The sequence below is a fragment of the Ceraceosorus guamensis genome, assembly GCF_003144195.1.
Source record: "Ceraceosorus guamensis strain MCA 4658 unplaced genomic scaffold IE81scaffold_40, whole genome shotgun sequence".
Taxonomy (NCBI): Eukaryota; Fungi; Basidiomycota; class Exobasidiomycetes; order Ceraceosorales; family Ceraceosoraceae; genus Ceraceosorus; species Ceraceosorus guamensis.
This window is the reverse complement of record NW_020290035.1, coordinates 146,852-165,155: the sequence shown is the minus strand read 5'-3', so window position 1 is coordinate 165,155 and position 18,304 is coordinate 146,852. Positions and strand designations below refer to the sequence as shown.

The following is an 18,304-nucleotide window of genomic DNA, read 5'->3' as shown; positions in this document are numbered from 1 at the left end:
TCGCCCAGCTGTGTCTCAGTTATTCACGTGTGTGATAATGCATGCGCGTGCGTGGCGCGTAATCATATGAGCCTTCAGGCAGCGTTTCTTGATTCGCCCCGTAATCAGCAAGGCTTTGGAGCAGTCACCAGTCACGTGTATGGGTGAATCAGGCTTGCGGCGGCTATAGCTCCATCAATCTTCCGACTCGCACGGCCAAGCGGTGTGGCACCAGCTAAACGCAACTGCCTCATCTCTTGTCGCTACTCGAGACTTTGGTCAAGCGAACGAACGACTTACACTCACGACTTTGACCGCAAAGCACACCTCACTACGAGAACTTCTGCGCCCTGGTCTTTGGAGTGGCTTCAATAGGCGGTGCGAGCTCATTGATATGATTAAACAGTTGTGAGTATATATGTGTGTATTGCTGTCTTGTCCGATGCCAGGACTTCCGAAGACCGATCGAAAAGTCTCGATGTGATGATAGAACATATGCGCTCTTGGCGTGCTTGTCGTGGGAATCTGATGTTGATGGACCAGTAGAGACGTCTTCGCAAGGCAGTGAAACCAGGACGGGCTACACGTCAGCAGGACGCTAGAAGAACGCCGGCTCAGTCCTCGTGCTGACTCACTGCCTGTACCCATCGCTCTCCATCAATCAAACATGGATTCGTGGTCTCCCGTGATCGTCGCGTCTGTCATTTCGTCATCAGCGTCCGAGCCACGTGAAGACGAGCATCCGTCCTCCCCGAGCTCATCTACCTCCGTATCCGATGCGAGCTCATCCTCCATGAGCTCGTCTTTCTCCTCATCTTCGTCTTTGACTGAGACTTCGTCTTTCACCTGGACTTCCTCCATCTCGGGTGACGGCCTGTCCTCCTGCTTGACTTGCGCACCGATGTCATGTCCTTCCAGAAGCGCCTGCGAAAGAGATTCCCGTAAGCAGAGATCGATCATCTCAGCTGCTGCTGAGGGAGCTTGACGTACTTTGAGCCTGGCGATCTCTGCATCGCGTGCTCGGATGGCCTCATCCTGGTGGTTTGGAACAGTCAGAACGATGTAGACAGCGCGCGTGAGTATGGGCCGATCATCTTGGCTGCTGCTATGGAATGGGAGACGTACCTTAAGACTGCTGATCTCAGCATCGCGTGCTCGGATGACTTGGTCTTGATGGTGCATTTCCTGAGTGAGAGAGGATGCGCGCATCAGCACAAGACGTCTAAGTCACTTCTTATAGCCATTGCTTGCTCGGAAAGAGAATCGCACGTACTTTGAGCGCGGCGATCTCCGCATCGCGTCTGGCTATCTCCGCCTCGCGAGCTCGGAGAGTCTCATTGCTTTGATCGCGTTCGGCAATCAGAGCAGCTGCATTCTGACTGAAGTCGTTGCAGCGCTTTGCGACAGCCAGATGATCGGCGCGTGCCTCCGTGTACTGGCTCAGGAGCTCAGACCTGTTGACATTGGTGATGTGCGAGCTGGAATTGATGGTGCGAACTGTGTAGTCGAGCGCAGTCCAGGCGGGACCAAGAGACTTCTTTACTTTTGGCATCTTTGCTGAAGCAGCGTTGGAGAAATGACGAGGGGCTAGACGCGGGAAGAGTGTCTGGCTTGAAGTCAAGACGAGAGCAGATCTGGGTCCCGAATGGTGAGTGAGCTAATTGGACTCGAAGCACTCCAGCGTTTGTTCCACTCAGTGACTTCGCGCGAGGATCGTCATGCAGGCAAGATTGACAGTCGACGCGCTGTCGACGCCCGGAGCGCCTCCACCCAACAACCAAGAACAACACCTGCTTGCTGGTACGCGCGCTCGCCGCTGTCCACGCTCTCGTGCGAGAGCAACAACATGGTGTCTCGACACAATCAGAATTACGAATGCTCATTGTGAATGCGCTGACTGCTCAGCTGCTGAAGTTTGACCTACTAGGCACCCAGTCAGTCAAAGGACGTTGAATGCTGATGCACATCTCACGACTCTAGGCAGCGCCTCAGCCATACGTGCATTGGCACGTGCACGTGTACTGCCATCACTCGTGACTGTCAAAGCGCGCTCGACCAATCAGTGAGTCTTGAGTCTTGATGAGCCTTGATCGAAACTCAAATCTGTGATGAAGTGATTACGCTCCTGACTGCTTGGTTTTGATCACGGCAGAAGCTCGCGCGCACGACTCTCGCTTCACACTCTCCACAACTCCCTCCCCCGTCTACTGTCGCACTTGCGTATCAACTCAAGACTTTTCAACCAGGTGAGCATCGGTGCCTGTCTTTCTCGGGCTACAAATGTCTCCAGCACTCACTCTTAAAGCACTCGCTTCCCTTCTTTCCTCCGTAGCTACGTACTCAGTATCTTCCACGATGAGCAACTCACCTCAAGAGAGCTGGCGTGCCGCGCTCCAGCACAATGTAGACGTCATAATCAAGGTGTCTGGCTTGAATGTTCTACCGCACGAGGTCGAGGCAGAGCTGGAGGACGCGCATGAGAGGCTTCGCGAGGCTGGAAAGGGTATGGCGCGGGCCCTTGAGACCATCGAGGCTTGCGAAGCTCAGGCCCAGAGTATGAAGAATCAGGAGGAAATGGTGCGAACCCAAGCGGCAGAAATCAAGCGCTTGAATGTGAGTCTCTATTCGTTTGTATCAAGTTAGTCCACTTCTCTGACCGCTGTCATGTGTTGCAGGCCATCATCGACGCCCTGCTCGCGGGCCGAGCCGCAGAGGGAGCAGACAAGCAAGCTGATCGTTGAATGTCGGATCGCTTTGAGTAGATAAAGCCGGAAAGACCGAGGGTCATATCTGCAGGTAAGTAGGCGCAAGAGCTAATGTGGTCTGCGGTGGAGGGTCCAGCTGAATGCGAGAAGACCAAGGGTCAGCCTCCCTTTCCTGTCTGTCGAAGCTTCGCCACAATTCATCAGACTCGACTGCTCCTCAATGTCGCGCACTCTCAAAGCCTGTCTCGGCACGACATCACCCACCTTCACATCATCAAGGTGTGGAATCAAGGCGGATTTGCCTGTCGTGAGTAGCGTCGAGCTCGTCGAATCAGGGCGGGACCCCATGCTACGCCGCACAGATCTCATCTCAAACGCTACTCTTCGTCCTGGTACAGTGTCTCCTAATCGTTCCATCATCAGCCATATGCTGCTCCTGAGCAAGAAGAGGGTCGCAATTTGACCCTGATCCTCATCGAAGTCTCTCTCGCCAGGACACTATCCATCACCCTTCCATACACTCTCTGTTCCACAAACCGGCCGCAATCGACGTCGTCATTCGTGTTCTGTCGAGCGCCGTGTGACTGAGCAAAACCGACCGGCGCAAATCTGAGTTTGACTTAACCTGCTCTCTCATTGTCTCGAGATTCTGCGTCCGCTTATAACATCGTCTTGCATCAAGCCTCAGAAAGTCGCATACATCATCCAGCTTTTGCAGGACCATCAATGCTTGGATCGTGAATCGCATGCCCATTAAGCGCGAGCCACGCTCGCTTGTCTGGTGGCCTCACCCACCGCCGTGCTGCTGTTCCGACAGGTCGCATACATGGCCTAAACCGCTGTGTTGGTCCTCGTCCACCTTGGTAAGTCGCTTGCTAGAGGCAGAGGTGACTCTGGCCTCGCATGCGCCGTACATGTAGTCAGATGAGGCCTCCATCACCAACCCTCTCCCCTCGCACATCTGATGATTCATTCGCATTTCGAAAGCGTCGGATCTGCGCGAGTGATTGCAGCTCCCAAATGTGAGCCCTTTGGTTCTCGGGCATTTAGCATCTGCTCGGAGGGCCAGGGTTGTTGGGGACGCAAGAGCTATCGCTGTAGTCGAAGCTGCCTCTTCGTGCTCTCGTCAGTGATACGCTGTCCATTCGAATTCAGTGTGCTTGTTGTGCTTCAGCATCGAGCGTCGCTCGAGGAGGGTGGGAGAAGGCGTTCGGCAAGGTCCGTATCCGAGGGAATGAGTACTTGTAGACCTGACAGCCGAAAGGATCTGCGATGACGCCGATGTGAGAAGGTCATAGGCAAGGGTGATGACAGCTGGCATAGATACTATCGTCTGCCCTGGTCAGCGTTGCACGATCCTTTGATTGAAACACGCATGGGTATTCGACTCACAGCTCTGAAGAAGTCCGCCGGCGTGGCTTGAGATGGCATTGGCTATGCGGCGACAACGTGCGGTTGGCCAGTCAGCCCTGCGAACGAGCGGCGTTCCCCCGGAGGCCGGCAGTGCAGTTGGCGAAATGTGAATATGGGATCCTGAACAGGCACGGAATGACTGGAAGCTCCATAGCTGCTTAAAGGTGCCTGCTGAACTTCCACCGGACGGGGTCAGCTCTTGGACAGCACTCAGCCAGGAACAGAGCGAGTCGCAAGTCACTTACCTGACACTGCCAAGGTTCTTCGGCCACCACTTATTGTGCGGACTAGCTTCGCTTCCGCATCTGTTCCGCGCTACCCTTTGCACACCCGCCATTGGACCACATAAGTTGTCTACAGTCTTCTCATCCAATGTGATCCCCACTGCTGAGCTTGTTGTCCGCTCAAAAGCCCGCTGCTGCGCTCTGTCATGCGCGATCGAAGAGGAATGCCAATCTTTTGTCTGTAGCGATTCGGCGAGAGCAACGCGTCAAGAGGGCCCCGAAGAGTAGGGGAGGTCCTGGCCGATTTCGCTGATTTTCTGCACCTGCGAGCGTTGGGTCTCTGGGATATGCCTTGTCGACCGGCTGACCTAGAAAAGATATTCTGACTGAGACGTGCGCGTAGACAGTCTACACACGCAGCGGCGGTGGGAGAGCGTGGGTGCGAGCATCGCAGACAAGAAAGGTTGGATGAAAAGTGTAAGTACCTTGGGCCGTGTGCTGTGGTCTGGATCTGTGCTCTAGTCAAATAGCTGCCGAACTCACGAGATCAGCATCTCTATCGACCATTAGATCCGCCACTTAGCAATCCAACCCGGCGAAACCTTGTGCTTCCACGAGCTCAACGATGCCCGACAGCCCGAAGATAAACAATTGCTCCGCTGGCAAGAAAAAAACGGCGAAGCGACTCTCCCGTTTCTGCTAGGTGTTCCGGACTGCGCTGGGCAGCTCGCCATAGCCTACTTTCGGCAGCTGGAACAGAGCAGGTCACCGTTCTCGTGCCTGTACAGCGCAGCGGGCGGGAGCGGGTGCCTTCCGAAAACGCAAGTAGTCCGGACTTGTGCGCGTTGAGACGTTGTGCGAGGCAAGAATGCGGCCGGAGATGAGAGCGGAGGCGGATTCCTTGAGGAAGATGCGCGCTCAACCCAGTTTGGCGCTGTGGGTCATGGGGTCATTGGGCCCCTCGCTCTTCCTATGTCGATCTTCGCGACCTTTCCTTGGAGTGCCGAGCAGCACAGGGGAGTTGAGGTGTGCTGCAGCGGCCCCAGACTGTAGCTGTTGCCGGGGCTGGAACGGCCTGAAAGGCGAAGAAGCTCAGACGCCATATGCCTCGGCCCATACGACACCTCGGTGATAGCCTTGCGGAAGAGGGAATGCATGAATGGATCCTTCACGCTGGCTAGGCTTGTGTGTCCTGAACGCTCGTGACAGCGCGTGACCACACCATCTTCGGATGAGCCCTGGCAGTCCTTTGCTGGTGCCAAAGACGCGCGGCGCCACCTACTGACCACGGCTTGGTGTCAGCTATGCTCTCAGAGCCCTGAGACGAACAGTACGAACGTGCCAGCTACTGAAAGATGACTCACGCTCACATCTTGACCGGTCCGCCGGCTGCTTGTTCCTGACTTCCTTCCTGACCCGTTCTCTTGAGCTTTGAGCACGCCATCCGTACGCGCTAAGCGCATACAGCCGCTCGCCCATCCCCTGTTCACTTGATCCCCTGTTCACTTCGACCGGCGCTTCAGTGCCCATGCGCAAGCTGCGAAGCTCGAATGCCTTGTCTCTGCTGGATATGGCGACCTCTGCCGGACCATCTTCGCTGGTGATCGTCTACCTGCCACCCTTGCCGCTTCGGCGCGATGTCATTGTAATGTGCTGTGCAAAGCCGGTGTACGAGCTATTATGTACTGTGCAAGAATGAGACCCTGGTGAGGGTGTCGGGTGTCTAGCTTTCCCAGCATCGACGATGAGTCATTTGGTGGGCTGACCCATAGCTTGTGGATGCTGCATTCTCGCGAGGGCGCGCGGCGCGGCTAGCGCGCAGAGCCTTCCCGACGCGCGCCATCACTCCAGCTCAGGACTTGCTGTGTCCCTGTGAAGCGAGTGTGAGAGCGGCAATCAGGTCAATGAATAGAGTGCGCTGTGTTTGGAGTAAGCTTGCTTAATACTACGGTAGGGAAGCCGCAGGGTGGGAAGACGAGCTATAGCTTTGTCACCTCAAGGATCATGCCAACTCTTCAATTCTCGAGGCGCGCCGCGCACGGGCCTAAAATGTGAAAGTCTGGTCTTCGAGCGGGCAGTGCGCGCACAGGCGTACCATTCCCCGGAAACGTGCGGCCTGCAGGCGCGCAGTGTACCATTTCCTAAAAACGCGTACGCAATTCAAAATCTCCCGCGCAAACTCACTTTGCTCCTTTCAAATCGAAACGATATTCAAATTTCCGTCACGTCCCGCGGGTCACGTGATTGTCAAATACGTCACTCAACAGACTTCGTGCAGCAGGACTGAGCTGCATGCCGCGCGCACGCTACCCTACAGCGCGTTCGCATGGCGCGGACGGTGCGGACGGGCGCGGACGCGGACAAACGGCTTTAGGCGGTGTAAACAGAAAGTCGAGAGTATTCTATGCTCCTGGACGCAGAGTCGCCCGCGTTCGCATTCTTGAATAGCGCGGCCGGCGAAGCGAAGTTCGCAATCTGGACCCCCAGCGCGCGATGCAAAGTTCGCAATCTGGACCCCCAGCGCGCGATGCAAAGTTCGCAATTTGGACCCCCAGCGCGCCATGCAAAGTTCGCAAAATCGACCCCCAGCGCGCCATGCAAAGTTCGCAAAATCGACCCCCGGCGCGCAATACAAAGTTCGCAAAATCGACCCCGAGCGCGCAATACAAACTTCGAAAAATCGGCACAGCAGCCACTTGAGCATGCACCTGTACCAGCCCGCGTTCACATGTTCAGCAACCTACCATGCAACGCTTCGGCTTTGCAGTCTGATGCGAGTCAACCAGCACCATCCATCCGGCCATTTACCATCCATCCGGCCATTTGTGACTGAATTTGGCGCTCTTTCGTATCGACCGCTGCGGCCAAGCTGTTCGGATTTCAAGAGTCGTGAGTGATGCTCAACCAGCAGCCCATTACTGGACACCTTCCTTGCGGCTCACATCCGGTTCCTTCTCGCTATCTGCACGCACGAGCGCTGCGGTAAGCGAAGCGCTCGATTGGACCGAGCCTTCTTGTTCCCGCCTGCATGCTGCATTCCTCCCTTTCAATCCGGTCCGACCTTGCACCGCATGCTTGCTTCCTGGCCACTAGCGCCTCTACAGTCCAACGCATAGAGCCACTAATCGAGCAAGCTCGGGCTTCGAACGACGTCGATGAGCGCCGGCCCGCAATGACTGGCGATGAAGCGCACGCAATCAACGGCACGCCGTCCGTCCGCTTCTCGAACTACCCGCGACCCGTCTAGTGCCTCCCGAAGAAGCCTGTCTTGTTCTCAGTCTCCGACGCAGCCACACATGCGCATCCGCTCTCGATAGTCTTCCCTAATTGCGATGAGGTGGCCATGGGTTCGCACTCTTAGTGAGCACCTTGCTTAATCAGATCGCAGACCCTTTGATGCCCACAGGGTTTACTGGGCTGCTTCTTCGCACGCTCTCGCCGCCGCTGTCGGACACACCAGCTCGCACAGCCTTCGCTACCTCCCTTTGCTACGCATACAAGCCCTCCTCAAGGCCAGCACATCGCGCCGAATCGGTGGAGCTCATGGATGGACGAAGCTTCGAGTCCCTCCTTTGACCACGCAGAGGCTGAGCTGACACAACAGTTCTCCTAAGCCCCCACTGCGATCCCGTTCCTAAAGCGAATCTGATCGGCGTTGGTCTGACCTCGAGCCCTTTCAAGAGCACAGTGATGGCCAAAAAGACCGAGACTGGTGAGTAGCACAGCATCCAGGCGGGGCTAGCAAGCTTCTGGAAGCCCCGTATACAGCATACTGCATTCTTGCGGGAACGCGGCCGATAAGCTGACCTTGCATTTGGAACCCGCATCACTCAGAGGCTGCAGCTGTGCAGAGGTGTGCAGCATCCCCCTTTGTATGCAGAACCTGCGGGGTTTCGACCTGCGCTCAGCTGCCTGCTAAAGACCTCGACCACGCGCGTCGCTCGCAGCTCTTGCGCAGCCTCGGCATCAGCGCTCGCTCTTACCTGGAGTCTGGGCGGGAATCCACCACATTGCTGCCTGCAATCGGCTCGGCTCCTATGTGGGCTTAGATGAGAAGTCAGCTCTTCATAAGACCACCCCAAACATGCCGCCAGAGTGCGTCGCTGATTGCCGCAGCACCTGCTGCACAGGCGGACAACTAGCTCGATCCACGGAAGCACGGCGTCTAGCTGAGTCTCGGACCAGGGGTGATCGCGGCTCGCAAGCTCTCGATGAGCTTTCACTCAAGTGCAATCAGCAAAGTGAGTCGAAGAGATGAACACATGGCGGGAGAGAGCAGTGTAACGACATAATTGCCCAGCAGCGCGAGCTGGTGGAAATGCGCTGAGCTGACTCGACTCCGCTCCTTACTCTCCAAACAAAGCAGTGACTACCATGCTGCGAGCCTCTCTTAAGCCGCACCCATCACCAATGGAAGGGAAAGGGCACACCCTGAACTCATCTCTTCGACGCTTGCAACCCTCGAACAAATCTCTGCAGGCTTGGCCGACTATCAAAAAAGAGGAGAGCTTCGCAACCTTCCATCACCTTTCACAGCTCTGAATGAGCACCTCGTTAGCGGAGGTTGCGCAGAGAGACTCAAGAGATGCAGCCACTGGACTTCGATCAGCCCACAAAGCTGGATGCCGGCTTTAATCGGCAGCATCTTCCAACAGACTAGTCGCAAGCAAGAATTCATTATGGCGGTGACCACAGGAGCTTAGCTTGGTCATCGTTCGGCTTTGCTCCATCGCGAACCACATCGATCTCTTAGCGGCATCTTTATTTTTCCCTGACACGCTCAGCTACAACTCTCTCAAAAGCGCTCAGCTGACTCTCTCAATCCCGCGGCACGGGTATCAACAGTCAAAGAGGGCAGCAGGCTCGTAGCATCCACACCTCGCATGCGCACACCACTCAGCATGTCTGCTTTAAGCTCCGGGTCTACGTCCATCGGGAAGCTTGCAACGCAAACGGTCATATAGCTTGGGCATTCAGATTCAAGAGGCGCTTCATCGCCACCAGCCACCACGTCACAGTCAATGCATCTGAACCATGTGAAGATGAGAAGCATTTGTACAGGTCTGTCGCTCTCGTGCACGAGATACGGCTTTGAGCAAATTTTCAACACCTCAAGGGCACCGGGGGCAGCGTTGCGCCAGCGGTCTCAGTCTCGAAGGTCACGGCAGCACAATTGCTATACGCTCAAGCCGTTGTGTCGGCGGGCGTAATGATGCATCGTCAATCTGGCCCCTCGGGCTGTCGACTGCCGCAACAGTGCGCTAGCCTTTAGGCCTTTGAGAGGCGCTGTTAGGCGCGTAAGAAAGACGATCCAACCTAAGCACGCGGTCATACGAATCGGGTCTGGAGAAGATCCTCAAAGGGAATAAATTCAAGAGCAGACAAGCACCATAGTCTACCAGCTTCAAGCGCACAGCACAGCCCGCTACTCACTTGCAGCAAACCTGACAGACAGCTGCAGTTCGGGTCAGCCGCTCTCAGGTGGCGCACAAAGACGTCCAAATGAGCGGTCACAGAAATTGCTGGACCACTGCGAGCACCGATCGATCCAGGGAGACATCCAAAGTAAGCGTGAGGTGGTCAAGAGAGGATGGGCGGCTCGCGGAAGGCTTAGTGAAGGCGAGAGCCTCCGGGCACGTGTATCACATCTCGGCTCGGCCGCTCAATCCCCCTTTCTTCCTTATTCCCTCGGTCAAGCCCTCAGTCGGCGGCGTCAATACTACGTGCTACCTTTGTTGTTCTACGGGAGGGCGCCACGAAATTTCTTCTTGACTCGCTATGTATGCTTTGAGGCGCCTGCTCCATCCGTTCCCTGCCAACTTCCCAGCAAAGAGTGGAAGCCAAAGACCTCGCGAAGCACCATAATCAGACTCGTGCCTCGATCACAAAGACCGACCGGCATCTCTCAATGCTCCAAGCTTTTCTCATCTGCGACTGGCACCACCTGATTTCGTCGATGAGGACTGCCCAACGTGCAAGACGCCTCGACCAGCTACATCGCACCTGCGTAACAACGCGCAACCTGCGATCCGTGGGTGATTGATGTTCAACTCCGAGAAGGCAGCGCTCGCAGCGTGCGGAACCCTTGCTGCTCGATAATCATCGACGGTATCGGAGTAAGTGTGTCGCTCGATAGCTTGACCAGCCATGTGTGGAGACCAGCATTCGCTGACTGACGTTATCGCCCTATGTCTCGCAGCAGAGATTCTTTAGTCATTGTGCCCTTGCGCTTTTGGCATCTGACACGGCGAGACCAAAAGTGGAAGGCGCTCCCAACACTGTCAATTCCGGAACTCTTGATCTCAACATGGCAATCAAATACCGAAAGCGCATCCTGAGGGCCTTTGTGCTCTTTAGAGCGTGGCGTGCCTGTTCCACACTGAGCGCTGAGCGCGCTATTTCTCAATCCTGGTCCGAGCCGGGAGCCGGTCTGTAGGCGCAAGAATCTTTTCGACCTCCTATCAACAGAGCATTGGGTCGGAGCACGCACGGCTGAAAGACCCTAGGCGAACAGAGATGCCAAATCGACCCCGTCAGACTGTGCAACCAAGACATGCCCAAGCCTCTGCTAGGGGACAGGAGAGAAGATGCGGCTTGGCATGGGTGATCTGTAGTGATCCTGCACACTCAAAGAGTGAGTGGATACCGGCCCAAGTACGTGACGCATGCCTTGGAGTGTCTGACACTCTCTTGACCCTTCGCCCCCTTGTACAGAATTCATCGGAGCGGAGATGGTGCATAGACAACGAGGAGCAGAGGCCACGAATGGTGCAGCGACTGAGCCAGCTTCAGACACGACGAACACTTGTGCGACTTTGCGAGAGGGTCGGTATTCAAGAACGCAGCAACTAAATAGCCGAGAGCGCGCGAGACTGGGTCTCTCACGTCAAAGGAGAGCGACGGACCTTTATTTTTCCCGGAGACCGATCAAGAATGGCAAAGATCGCCCGATGGAAGCGGACGAGGGTGCCACAGAGTTGGCTCTTCAAGATGACAGCGATAGAAACCAGCAAGAGCCTGAACCGATCACCTCTCAAACAAGCTGACGGCTAAAGGCAGCAAGAACGCTCACAGCCTCGCGGGGGACGAGCGAGTGGCAAACACAGCAACGACAGCGCCAGTTGCCAACTCAATGGTTCTTGTGCTGTCCAGCGGATCGTCATTGCAACATACACGGAGCGTCAATCTGAATGAGGGATATCGATGAGGAATGTCCACTTTGACTGGAAGCATTGCCGCTCGGAGTTCAGCGGCCGTCTTGAGTCGGGGCTTGCCGGCTGCTTCCCTGATCTGACAGCGAGATCACAGCTTAGCGATCTTGCAATGCGATGGGTCGAGCCAGTCTGACATCGTTTGGTGGTCGGCTCGTCCTTCGAGCGACTTGCGGAGCCAATGCGAGTCACTTGCTAGTATCTTTGACCACGCCACAACTATCCCGATCAGCTGCGAATGCAATTGGTCCACTCACTCATTCTGCCACGCGCACCGATATCTGGCTGTGACCCCGACACGAGCGCGTGCAACCTTCCTTCAGCCAAGATCAGGGTCGACGAGAGAGTACACTGTATACATAAGATTCTGACCAAGCGGAGAAGAGGTGTTGAGATCTACAATGCCATCGAAGTTGACACGACGCAGCTCACAATATCTTGGCGCGCCAGTCGAGCGCCGCCACGGGTCGCAACAGCCTCGACTCGCCTTCGAATCCTGGCTTGAGCGAGGGTCCACCGACGTCTACAGCGGCTGAAGAGGCCAATCAGATCCGATGCTCTTGCCATACAGCGCTCCCGAGGATATCGCATTTGCCGAGTGAGCGCAGGTCGATTTGAGGCCTGCTAGTTGACACCCTCGAATGATCGGATCGCTGACACACCTGCATCGTGCGCCAGGATTCTACCGACCGGGGACATCTTTTACGTGTTGCCTTTTGAATCGATGGTCGGTGATGGTCAGGGGTAAATGAGATGCTAGCCCCGGGTGGAGGTATGGTGTCCTCTGGACATCCTAATGCGAACGCAGACCAGGGCGTCAAATTGATGACCGGTAGACCGCTAAAGTGAAGCTACACGACTCACACTGTTGGGCTGCTCAATCTGGTGAACGCTGCTGCGCACTGTACCTTGGGCCCTCTGAAGCTGTGGGAATCGTTGGCGTGAGAGGTAAAGTCTGACGCCGATCGGTATGGGTCCATACACACCTTTCTCACACTCGCATTCTCGCTTTACGAGCGAGCCACTTGACTCTTGCGCCTACGTTCCGCTTGCACCTTCATCCTCTTCTGCGCGATTTCCACCACTGAGCTTGAAGACCGACCAAAGAGCCAGCGGCATACAGACCTCGCGTAGCCAATCTCCTCTAGCGGACCAGTCTACTTGAAAGGATGTTTGTCGATCTCGATTGGCGCGGCGGAAGGTTTAGATCCTCATGTTATACTATACCTTCAATGAAGATCAATGCGGGGCCCGAGGGCTGGACTGGTGAGTAGCAGCGAACCAAAGGAAGGTTCAGGCGCCTCTGGCTTCGGACCTCTCGACGAGCCACACGAGCAGTGAGTGCGGAGCGGCCTTTTGGAGAGCAGCTTAGAATGATCAGGCTACTTCTGTCATGTGGCTCCTTGCTGAGTTGCGCTGCCGGAGGCATCCGAGAGTGGTTAGGGAGAGGTCGAAGGCCTTGGTTTCGCTTCGAGGATTCCAACAAGGCGCAGCCGATGGACTGTGGGAGGCTTCGGCTGCAGAAACGGCGCTTGGCTGACAAGTCGCTCGTTCCAACCTCGATAGTCAGCCTTGCGGATCGACCCGCTTTTGGAGTGACGAGAGCAGGGAGCTACTAGGCCAGGAAGGACTCAGCTTTATGGCTCCAACCGTAAATACTTGCTCGGCTACAGGATAAAGTTCGGGCAGCTAGATCACCGACCATCGTCGCAACGCCAGGAAGGAGATAACTCAAAATACATGATGCACCACTTGTGAACTCTTACTCGGCCACAGGGAAAAATTGGTCGGGCAGCTAGCGTCTGAATCGGAAATCAAGTACTCGAAGGCAAAGGAAGGGCGCTGAGACAGCTCCGGAAAGCTCAGCAGAACAGCAAAGAAGAGTCAAAAGTCGCGAAGATGGCGTGATGCATGACTCGCCTTTGTTGGGGATGGACCGGAAAGCCCGCGGGCGCTGAACACTGCGCTCCTGCACACATCTGGCAAACCAGCTGCACCATGGCGTTCGCCCCACGGAATTCTTGCTTGCTTCGGGCTGACTGAAAGAGGACTCACAACTCTCGACCTAATCAGAATCACAACGCGGGTCAAAGTCGTGAGTATCCATATTCAAATGAGGGCCTCGAAGGCGTGCATTTGTGGGCGCTATTCGATCGGCTGGGAGAGGCTGAGGAGATCGAGGAGGACAGTAGTCAAGAGCGCGACCACCTTGATTCTTGACCATCACCAGATTGACCTCCCCCTCTTTCTAAAAGCTGCACGCAAGATGACCAACATTCCTCCGCCGACTCCAGCTCCGCAGCTGAACGGAAGTCTCAAGCTCAACGAAGAGATTGTGACCAATGGGAAAGAGGCGCTTGAGGCTCTCCACGGCATGATTCAGTCGCGGCCCCCGCAGGAGCGCCTGATGCTTCTCGTTCACCTGCAACAGATCGAGAAGGCCTTGAGCCATGTCGAGGAGATGCACAAAGCAGTCTACGTGCTTCTAACTCTCGATTTTTCTCAGATCGACAGCATGGTGAGTGCCAGTGTTGTCTTCTGAGTGCGCATACACTGGGTAGCGAAAGTGGTTTCGGTCAACGTCAGCTGGCTCAATTGGTGTATTGGAAGGGGAGAGCTGCTCAACCAGGACGATTAACGCTTTTGTATCAGCGAGTGAAAATCATCCCGCTGACTGCGAAGACCTCATCTCTCCCCTTCCTTCTTCTTCTTCTTTCTCCTCTGCCCTCTGCAGATTGAAACGCTCGCTATGGTAGCCGATTACTTCGACCTCTGCATGCCGAATCGTGGCGCTTTCGAGAGTGACATGGACTACATCAAGTGCCTGACGCACTTTGTCGGGATAAGTCGAAACGCAGAATGAGGTGGGTCAGACACTTACAACTTTTCTCTCAACTCGCCATGATCGCAGGACCACGTAAAGAAACAGCAGGTCCGACGCGCAGCAGCCCGCATGAGCAAAGAGGCGGTCATCGCCAAGGTCAACGAGCTCTCCGACCTGCTCGCTACCTTCACCACGGATGAATACAAGTGGGACTTTCAAGAGAATCCAGCAACCTCTATGCAGCCACCGGCCCGCGACAACGCTGTCCCTATCAAGGAGGACTCGGAGGTCCAGGGAGACTTGGCCGCGCCTGATCACTTCGCTTGACGGCAATTAATGGCTGCGCCCTGGACGTGGCTGACCTGGCTCGTCGACAAGACTTGATCGAGCGCCTCCATCAACTCAACTTTGAATCAACTTGTGCTTTCAAGAGAGCGCTGCCCTCGCCTGCAGGTATGAACGAGTACTTCTATCGTCATGAAGGTCGTACTCTTGTGAATAGAATCGAACACCGCGCTTTGCGCCACTCAAGACTAGACAGTCACATTGTCAATCAGATAGTCGCAATTTCACCATTCGTGAATCCACACTGTGAGCTCCATGAGAGGGTGGCGAGAGTTGTGGGATGGATCATGATGTATGTGTCGCTCATACCATGAAGGAGGTTCGCAGCTGTTTATGTGCCTGCCGCGCCCTCTAATTTTTGCCACTTTGGGACGTGCTGCAGTTGTAACGCGCGCACTTTTGGATAAAACGCGCGCCATACGGCAAGCGTGAAGCTGCAGGCGGCCGATTGAGGTAAACTATTCAACGCGCTGCTCAGACCAGGATCAGGTTCGAAGCCACCTTGTGAAACTAAATATAAAAATAACGCCGGGGAACCCAGGGGGGAAGCCGTATAGTTTTGCCTCGCGAAAATCACATGCTTGCTTGCTTTCCTTTTTGCCTGGTTTGCGTCTATACATACACACTCTTTGGCTGCGAATGATCACTCTTAATTAAAGCGTGGTGAAACTCAGTGCTCCTTGTGCACGATGACAGACAAGACTTTTGGCTGAATTGCAGCAAGCTGCAACTTTCGTCTCGACACACTCCTGGCTTGCGGCAAAATAACGAGCCGAAGGGCACAGATCTTCCCGAACGAGTATCCGACACGCAGAGACTCCCAACGGAGGATGGCAGCGAAGCACTCTCTGGCCGTACGATGCTCGGCCTGACGTATGTTCTGGTACTCAACGCGGCGGTGAATTGCGTGCACCACTATCGCCGATGTCCAACAGTTGGATGATGGCGTCTTATTGCAAGTGCGTGCGTGTGATCTGATGCACATATGCATGCATGAGCGCATGCGCGACACCACTTGTCTCGACTTTGGCCATGTGCCATGCACTGCTCGTAAATGCGGCTCGACCTCCGTGAAGCGGAATTTAGATGAAAGGTGATGAAGAGCGCTCACTTGGCAGCCTGGAGTCGCAGACTTTGAGGAAGAATAAGGTGTTCCGACACTCTCGGACTGATTTACGCCCCTTGCGATATCCGCCAAGCAGGGCTGACTTCGGCAGGCATCTTTGAAGTTGCGGCAATCATGGACATGTTCTTCGCATGTAGAAGAGCCCTGACCTATCCCTTGAGTCAAGGTCAGCTAGTAGACCAGGGGTCGTATACTCGGCCGAACAGAATACGAGTAGACTTCTGAACGCGATGCATAAATACAGGTTGCGCGTCAAAATGGTTGAAATGCGAGTCAAGTACAGATCGCAGCCAAGATCCGTGGTCACCCATTCGCCATCACGTAATTTTGATTAATTCAAGATTGGCCTTCAGGGCGAGCAGAGTCACATTCGGGCGAGGCAGAGCTTTGGCATCATGTCGCGTTCTTGTTTGAAGATGGATCATGCACCAATCAATCGATTGGGGCTGACGTGTTGGCAGCCTTTGCGCGCGTGCTGGACGTGTGCCTCGTCACGCTTGCAGCCGCGGCGACTGGCTGATGCGGTGCGTGTTAATTGCTCGACCTTGCTGGCTTGCTGCCTGCAGCAGATGCTCAGCGCACTCGCTCAAAGTGGTGACCGTGCTGGTGCTGGCGAATTTGGACGCTCGTTCAGAAGTCTGATTCGCGAGTCTGCTAGGCCATACGACCATCTGCATCCAGGCGCGCCGTGAACTGCCTGCTTTCTGCCATCACCATTCAGCAGACGCGTCCCTTTCTTCACGCATTCACGATTGATCACCACCCAAGTCCATCACACGAAACACTTTTGACTCTAAGGTCGCTTCACGATGCCGCAATCAAAATCAAAGCTCAAAGCGAAGATGGAAGTGGACCCACAAATCTTAAAGCAGTCACAGGAGGCAGAGGAGGGACTCAAGGAGATCCAGCGAAATCTGCCCACAAGCGAGCGCCTGCGCCACCAGGCGTACATCAAGAGCCTCACAGAGGCCCATTCGCATTTGTACCAGAAGTGGTTGCACGCCTACAGTCTTGTGAATTCGTACAACCTTGAAGTTGCTGTGAGTCGCGCACCTCGAAACCCGGCTTTGTTGGTAGCGGGTCTCCCATGCTGACTTTTCTAGTCGCTCTGTTGACCGAATCCCCAGATCGAAAATATGTCCGACGTAGCCAAGCTACTGAGGATCACGGTGCCGCCTGGGCACCGATTCAACAGCGAAGCCGAGCACGCCAAGTGCTTGTCAGGTCTCATAGGAGTGAGTGTTCGATTCGACATTCTGAGTCATCTATTCGGTGGTAGTAGTGATGAAGAAGGTGTCTACATGCGATCGTCCGTTTGTATGCACGCGTGCGTGCGGCATACGTGACATTGAAGAGCCGTGCTTCTGAGATAGCTAGCGTTCTTACTGTACCTATTACCTACAGGCTAAAGCGATTGAGGAGCTCGCCCAGGAGGGGCGTGTCCGGAGTCAAGAGGTGACTCTCGATCTGGTCATGGAGGAGATGACGAAGAGGTTCGACAGACTGCCTGAGGCACTCGCTAAGGCTCTGTTGCCTAGACCTTTAGGAGAGGTAGCAGGCCCTGACGAAGCTGGCCCTTCGGAGAGCGTTGATGACGAAGACGCCACAGAGCAGGGCCCTGCAATTACGGTCAAACAGGAACCGCAAGAGGAGAGCGTTCTGGACCAGGTAGAGGACGTCAATGCCCCTCTTGCGGCACAGGGCAGTGGCAGTGGGAACAAGCGTCCGCCCACAAACAGCCCACTAGCAGACCAAGTGCCGTTCAAGAGGGTTGGCCCTACTTTGACCCGCTCCGCCTTTGGATCTGTTGCCTTTGCCACCCCCTCCGGCCTGGCCATTAGTGACGCTCTCTCGCCCTCTGCTGCCGCTTCCGCCTCCGAAATCCCGACTTCGATTCCCTTGATTTTCGGACCCCATGCAACGTCGGCAGTGTCTCGGTTGCCTTCATCATCCGCTCCTCCTCCCCCGAGCGGCCCCAAATCAACGGGTTCTCGGTTCCCTTCTTCATCCGCTCCTCCCCACCCGAGCGGCCCGAAGTCGACATCAGTGTCGGCAGCTTCCGGCTCCGCGAACCCTCCGAGCGGCCCGAAGTCGACATCAGTGTCGGCAGCTTCCGGCTCCGCGAACCCTCCAAGCGGACCAAAGGGCTGGAAGGGTCCGGCTTCTAACAGGACGAAGAAGTAGTCCTACCTTTCCGTCCACCGAAAGGCAGCCGTCAAGTACGCACTGCAACTCAGAAGCTGTGCGATTGTAGTGGCTTTCCAGACTGATTGTGAGTGGGCTCCTTCGAAAAAGTTGCCTGCTAGACCGTGCGCGTAGCTGAGGGCGCCTGTTCCTCCATCCTGATTGCATTGACAACCCAAGCAAGCTCTCAGACCGGTGACTGACTAGGGATAGCGAGAGCAAGCTGCTACATGGCATTGCTCGTTCAGTCCGCAAGAGCGAAAGCAAGAGTTACATGCAAGACGCGCCTTACT

General features: G+C 55.4%; 6 protein-coding genes across 6 annotated transcripts; 4 read left to right on the top strand and 2 right to left on the bottom strand.

Annotated features, from left to right (window-relative positions):
- Nucleotides 1-636: 636 nt before the first annotated feature.
- IE81DRAFT_330805 (hypothetical protein) lies at nt 637-1,827 on the bottom strand (the record flags this gene model as incomplete). Its single annotated transcript, XM_025515208.1, has 5 exons — nt 637-903; nt 970-1,014; nt 1,105-1,164; nt 1,253-1,566; nt 1,770-1,827. The coding sequence occupies 5 exons, from the start codon at nt 1,825-1,827 to the stop codon at nt 637-639; spliced, it is 744 nt and encodes a 247-aa protein (XP_025368794.1).
- A 507-nt stretch (nt 1,828-2,334) lies between these two features.
- Nucleotides 2,335-2,720, top strand: IE81DRAFT_348201 (hypothetical protein; the record flags this gene model as incomplete). The annotated part of the gene is made up of 2 exons (XM_025516232.1): nt 2,335-2,592; nt 2,655-2,720. 2 exons carry the CDS (start codon nt 2,335-2,337, stop codon nt 2,718-2,720), a joined length of 324 nt encoding a protein of 107 aa, XP_025368793.1.
- Nucleotides 2,721-7,611: 4,891 nt separating this feature from the next.
- IE81DRAFT_169913 (hypothetical protein) lies at nt 7,612-8,276 on the bottom strand. Its single transcript, XM_025510615.1, has one exon. The coding sequence runs from the start codon at nt 8,146-8,148 to the stop codon at nt 7,810-7,812; it is 339 nt and encodes a 112-aa protein (XP_025368792.1). The 5' UTR covers nt 8,149-8,276; the 3' UTR covers nt 7,612-7,809.
- Nucleotides 8,277-10,688: 2,412 nt separating this feature from the next.
- On the top strand, nt 10,689-11,569 carry IE81DRAFT_169823 (hypothetical protein). Its single transcript, XM_025510613.1, has 2 exons — nt 10,689-10,955; nt 11,036-11,569. Exons 1-2 carry the CDS (start codon nt 10,838-10,840, stop codon nt 11,365-11,367), a joined length of 450 nt encoding a protein of 149 aa, XP_025368791.1. The 5' UTR covers nt 10,689-10,837; the 3' UTR covers nt 11,368-11,569.
- Nucleotides 11,570-13,798: 2,229 nt separating this feature from the next.
- Nucleotides 13,799-14,683, top strand: IE81DRAFT_348199 (hypothetical protein; the record flags this gene model as incomplete). The annotated part of the gene is made up of 3 exons (XM_025516231.1): nt 13,799-14,050; nt 14,267-14,368; nt 14,444-14,683. 3 exons carry the CDS (start codon nt 13,799-13,801, stop codon nt 14,681-14,683), a joined length of 594 nt encoding a protein of 197 aa, XP_025368790.1.
- A 1,953-nt stretch (nt 14,684-16,636) lies between these two features.
- On the top strand, nt 16,637-18,011 carry IE81DRAFT_330802 (hypothetical protein; the record flags this gene model as incomplete). Its single annotated transcript, XM_025515207.1, has 3 exons — nt 16,637-16,867; nt 16,955-17,062; nt 17,232-18,011. 3 exons carry the CDS (start codon nt 16,637-16,639, stop codon nt 18,009-18,011), a joined length of 1,119 nt encoding a protein of 372 aa, XP_025368789.1.
- Nucleotides 18,012-18,304: the final 293 nt, after the last annotated feature.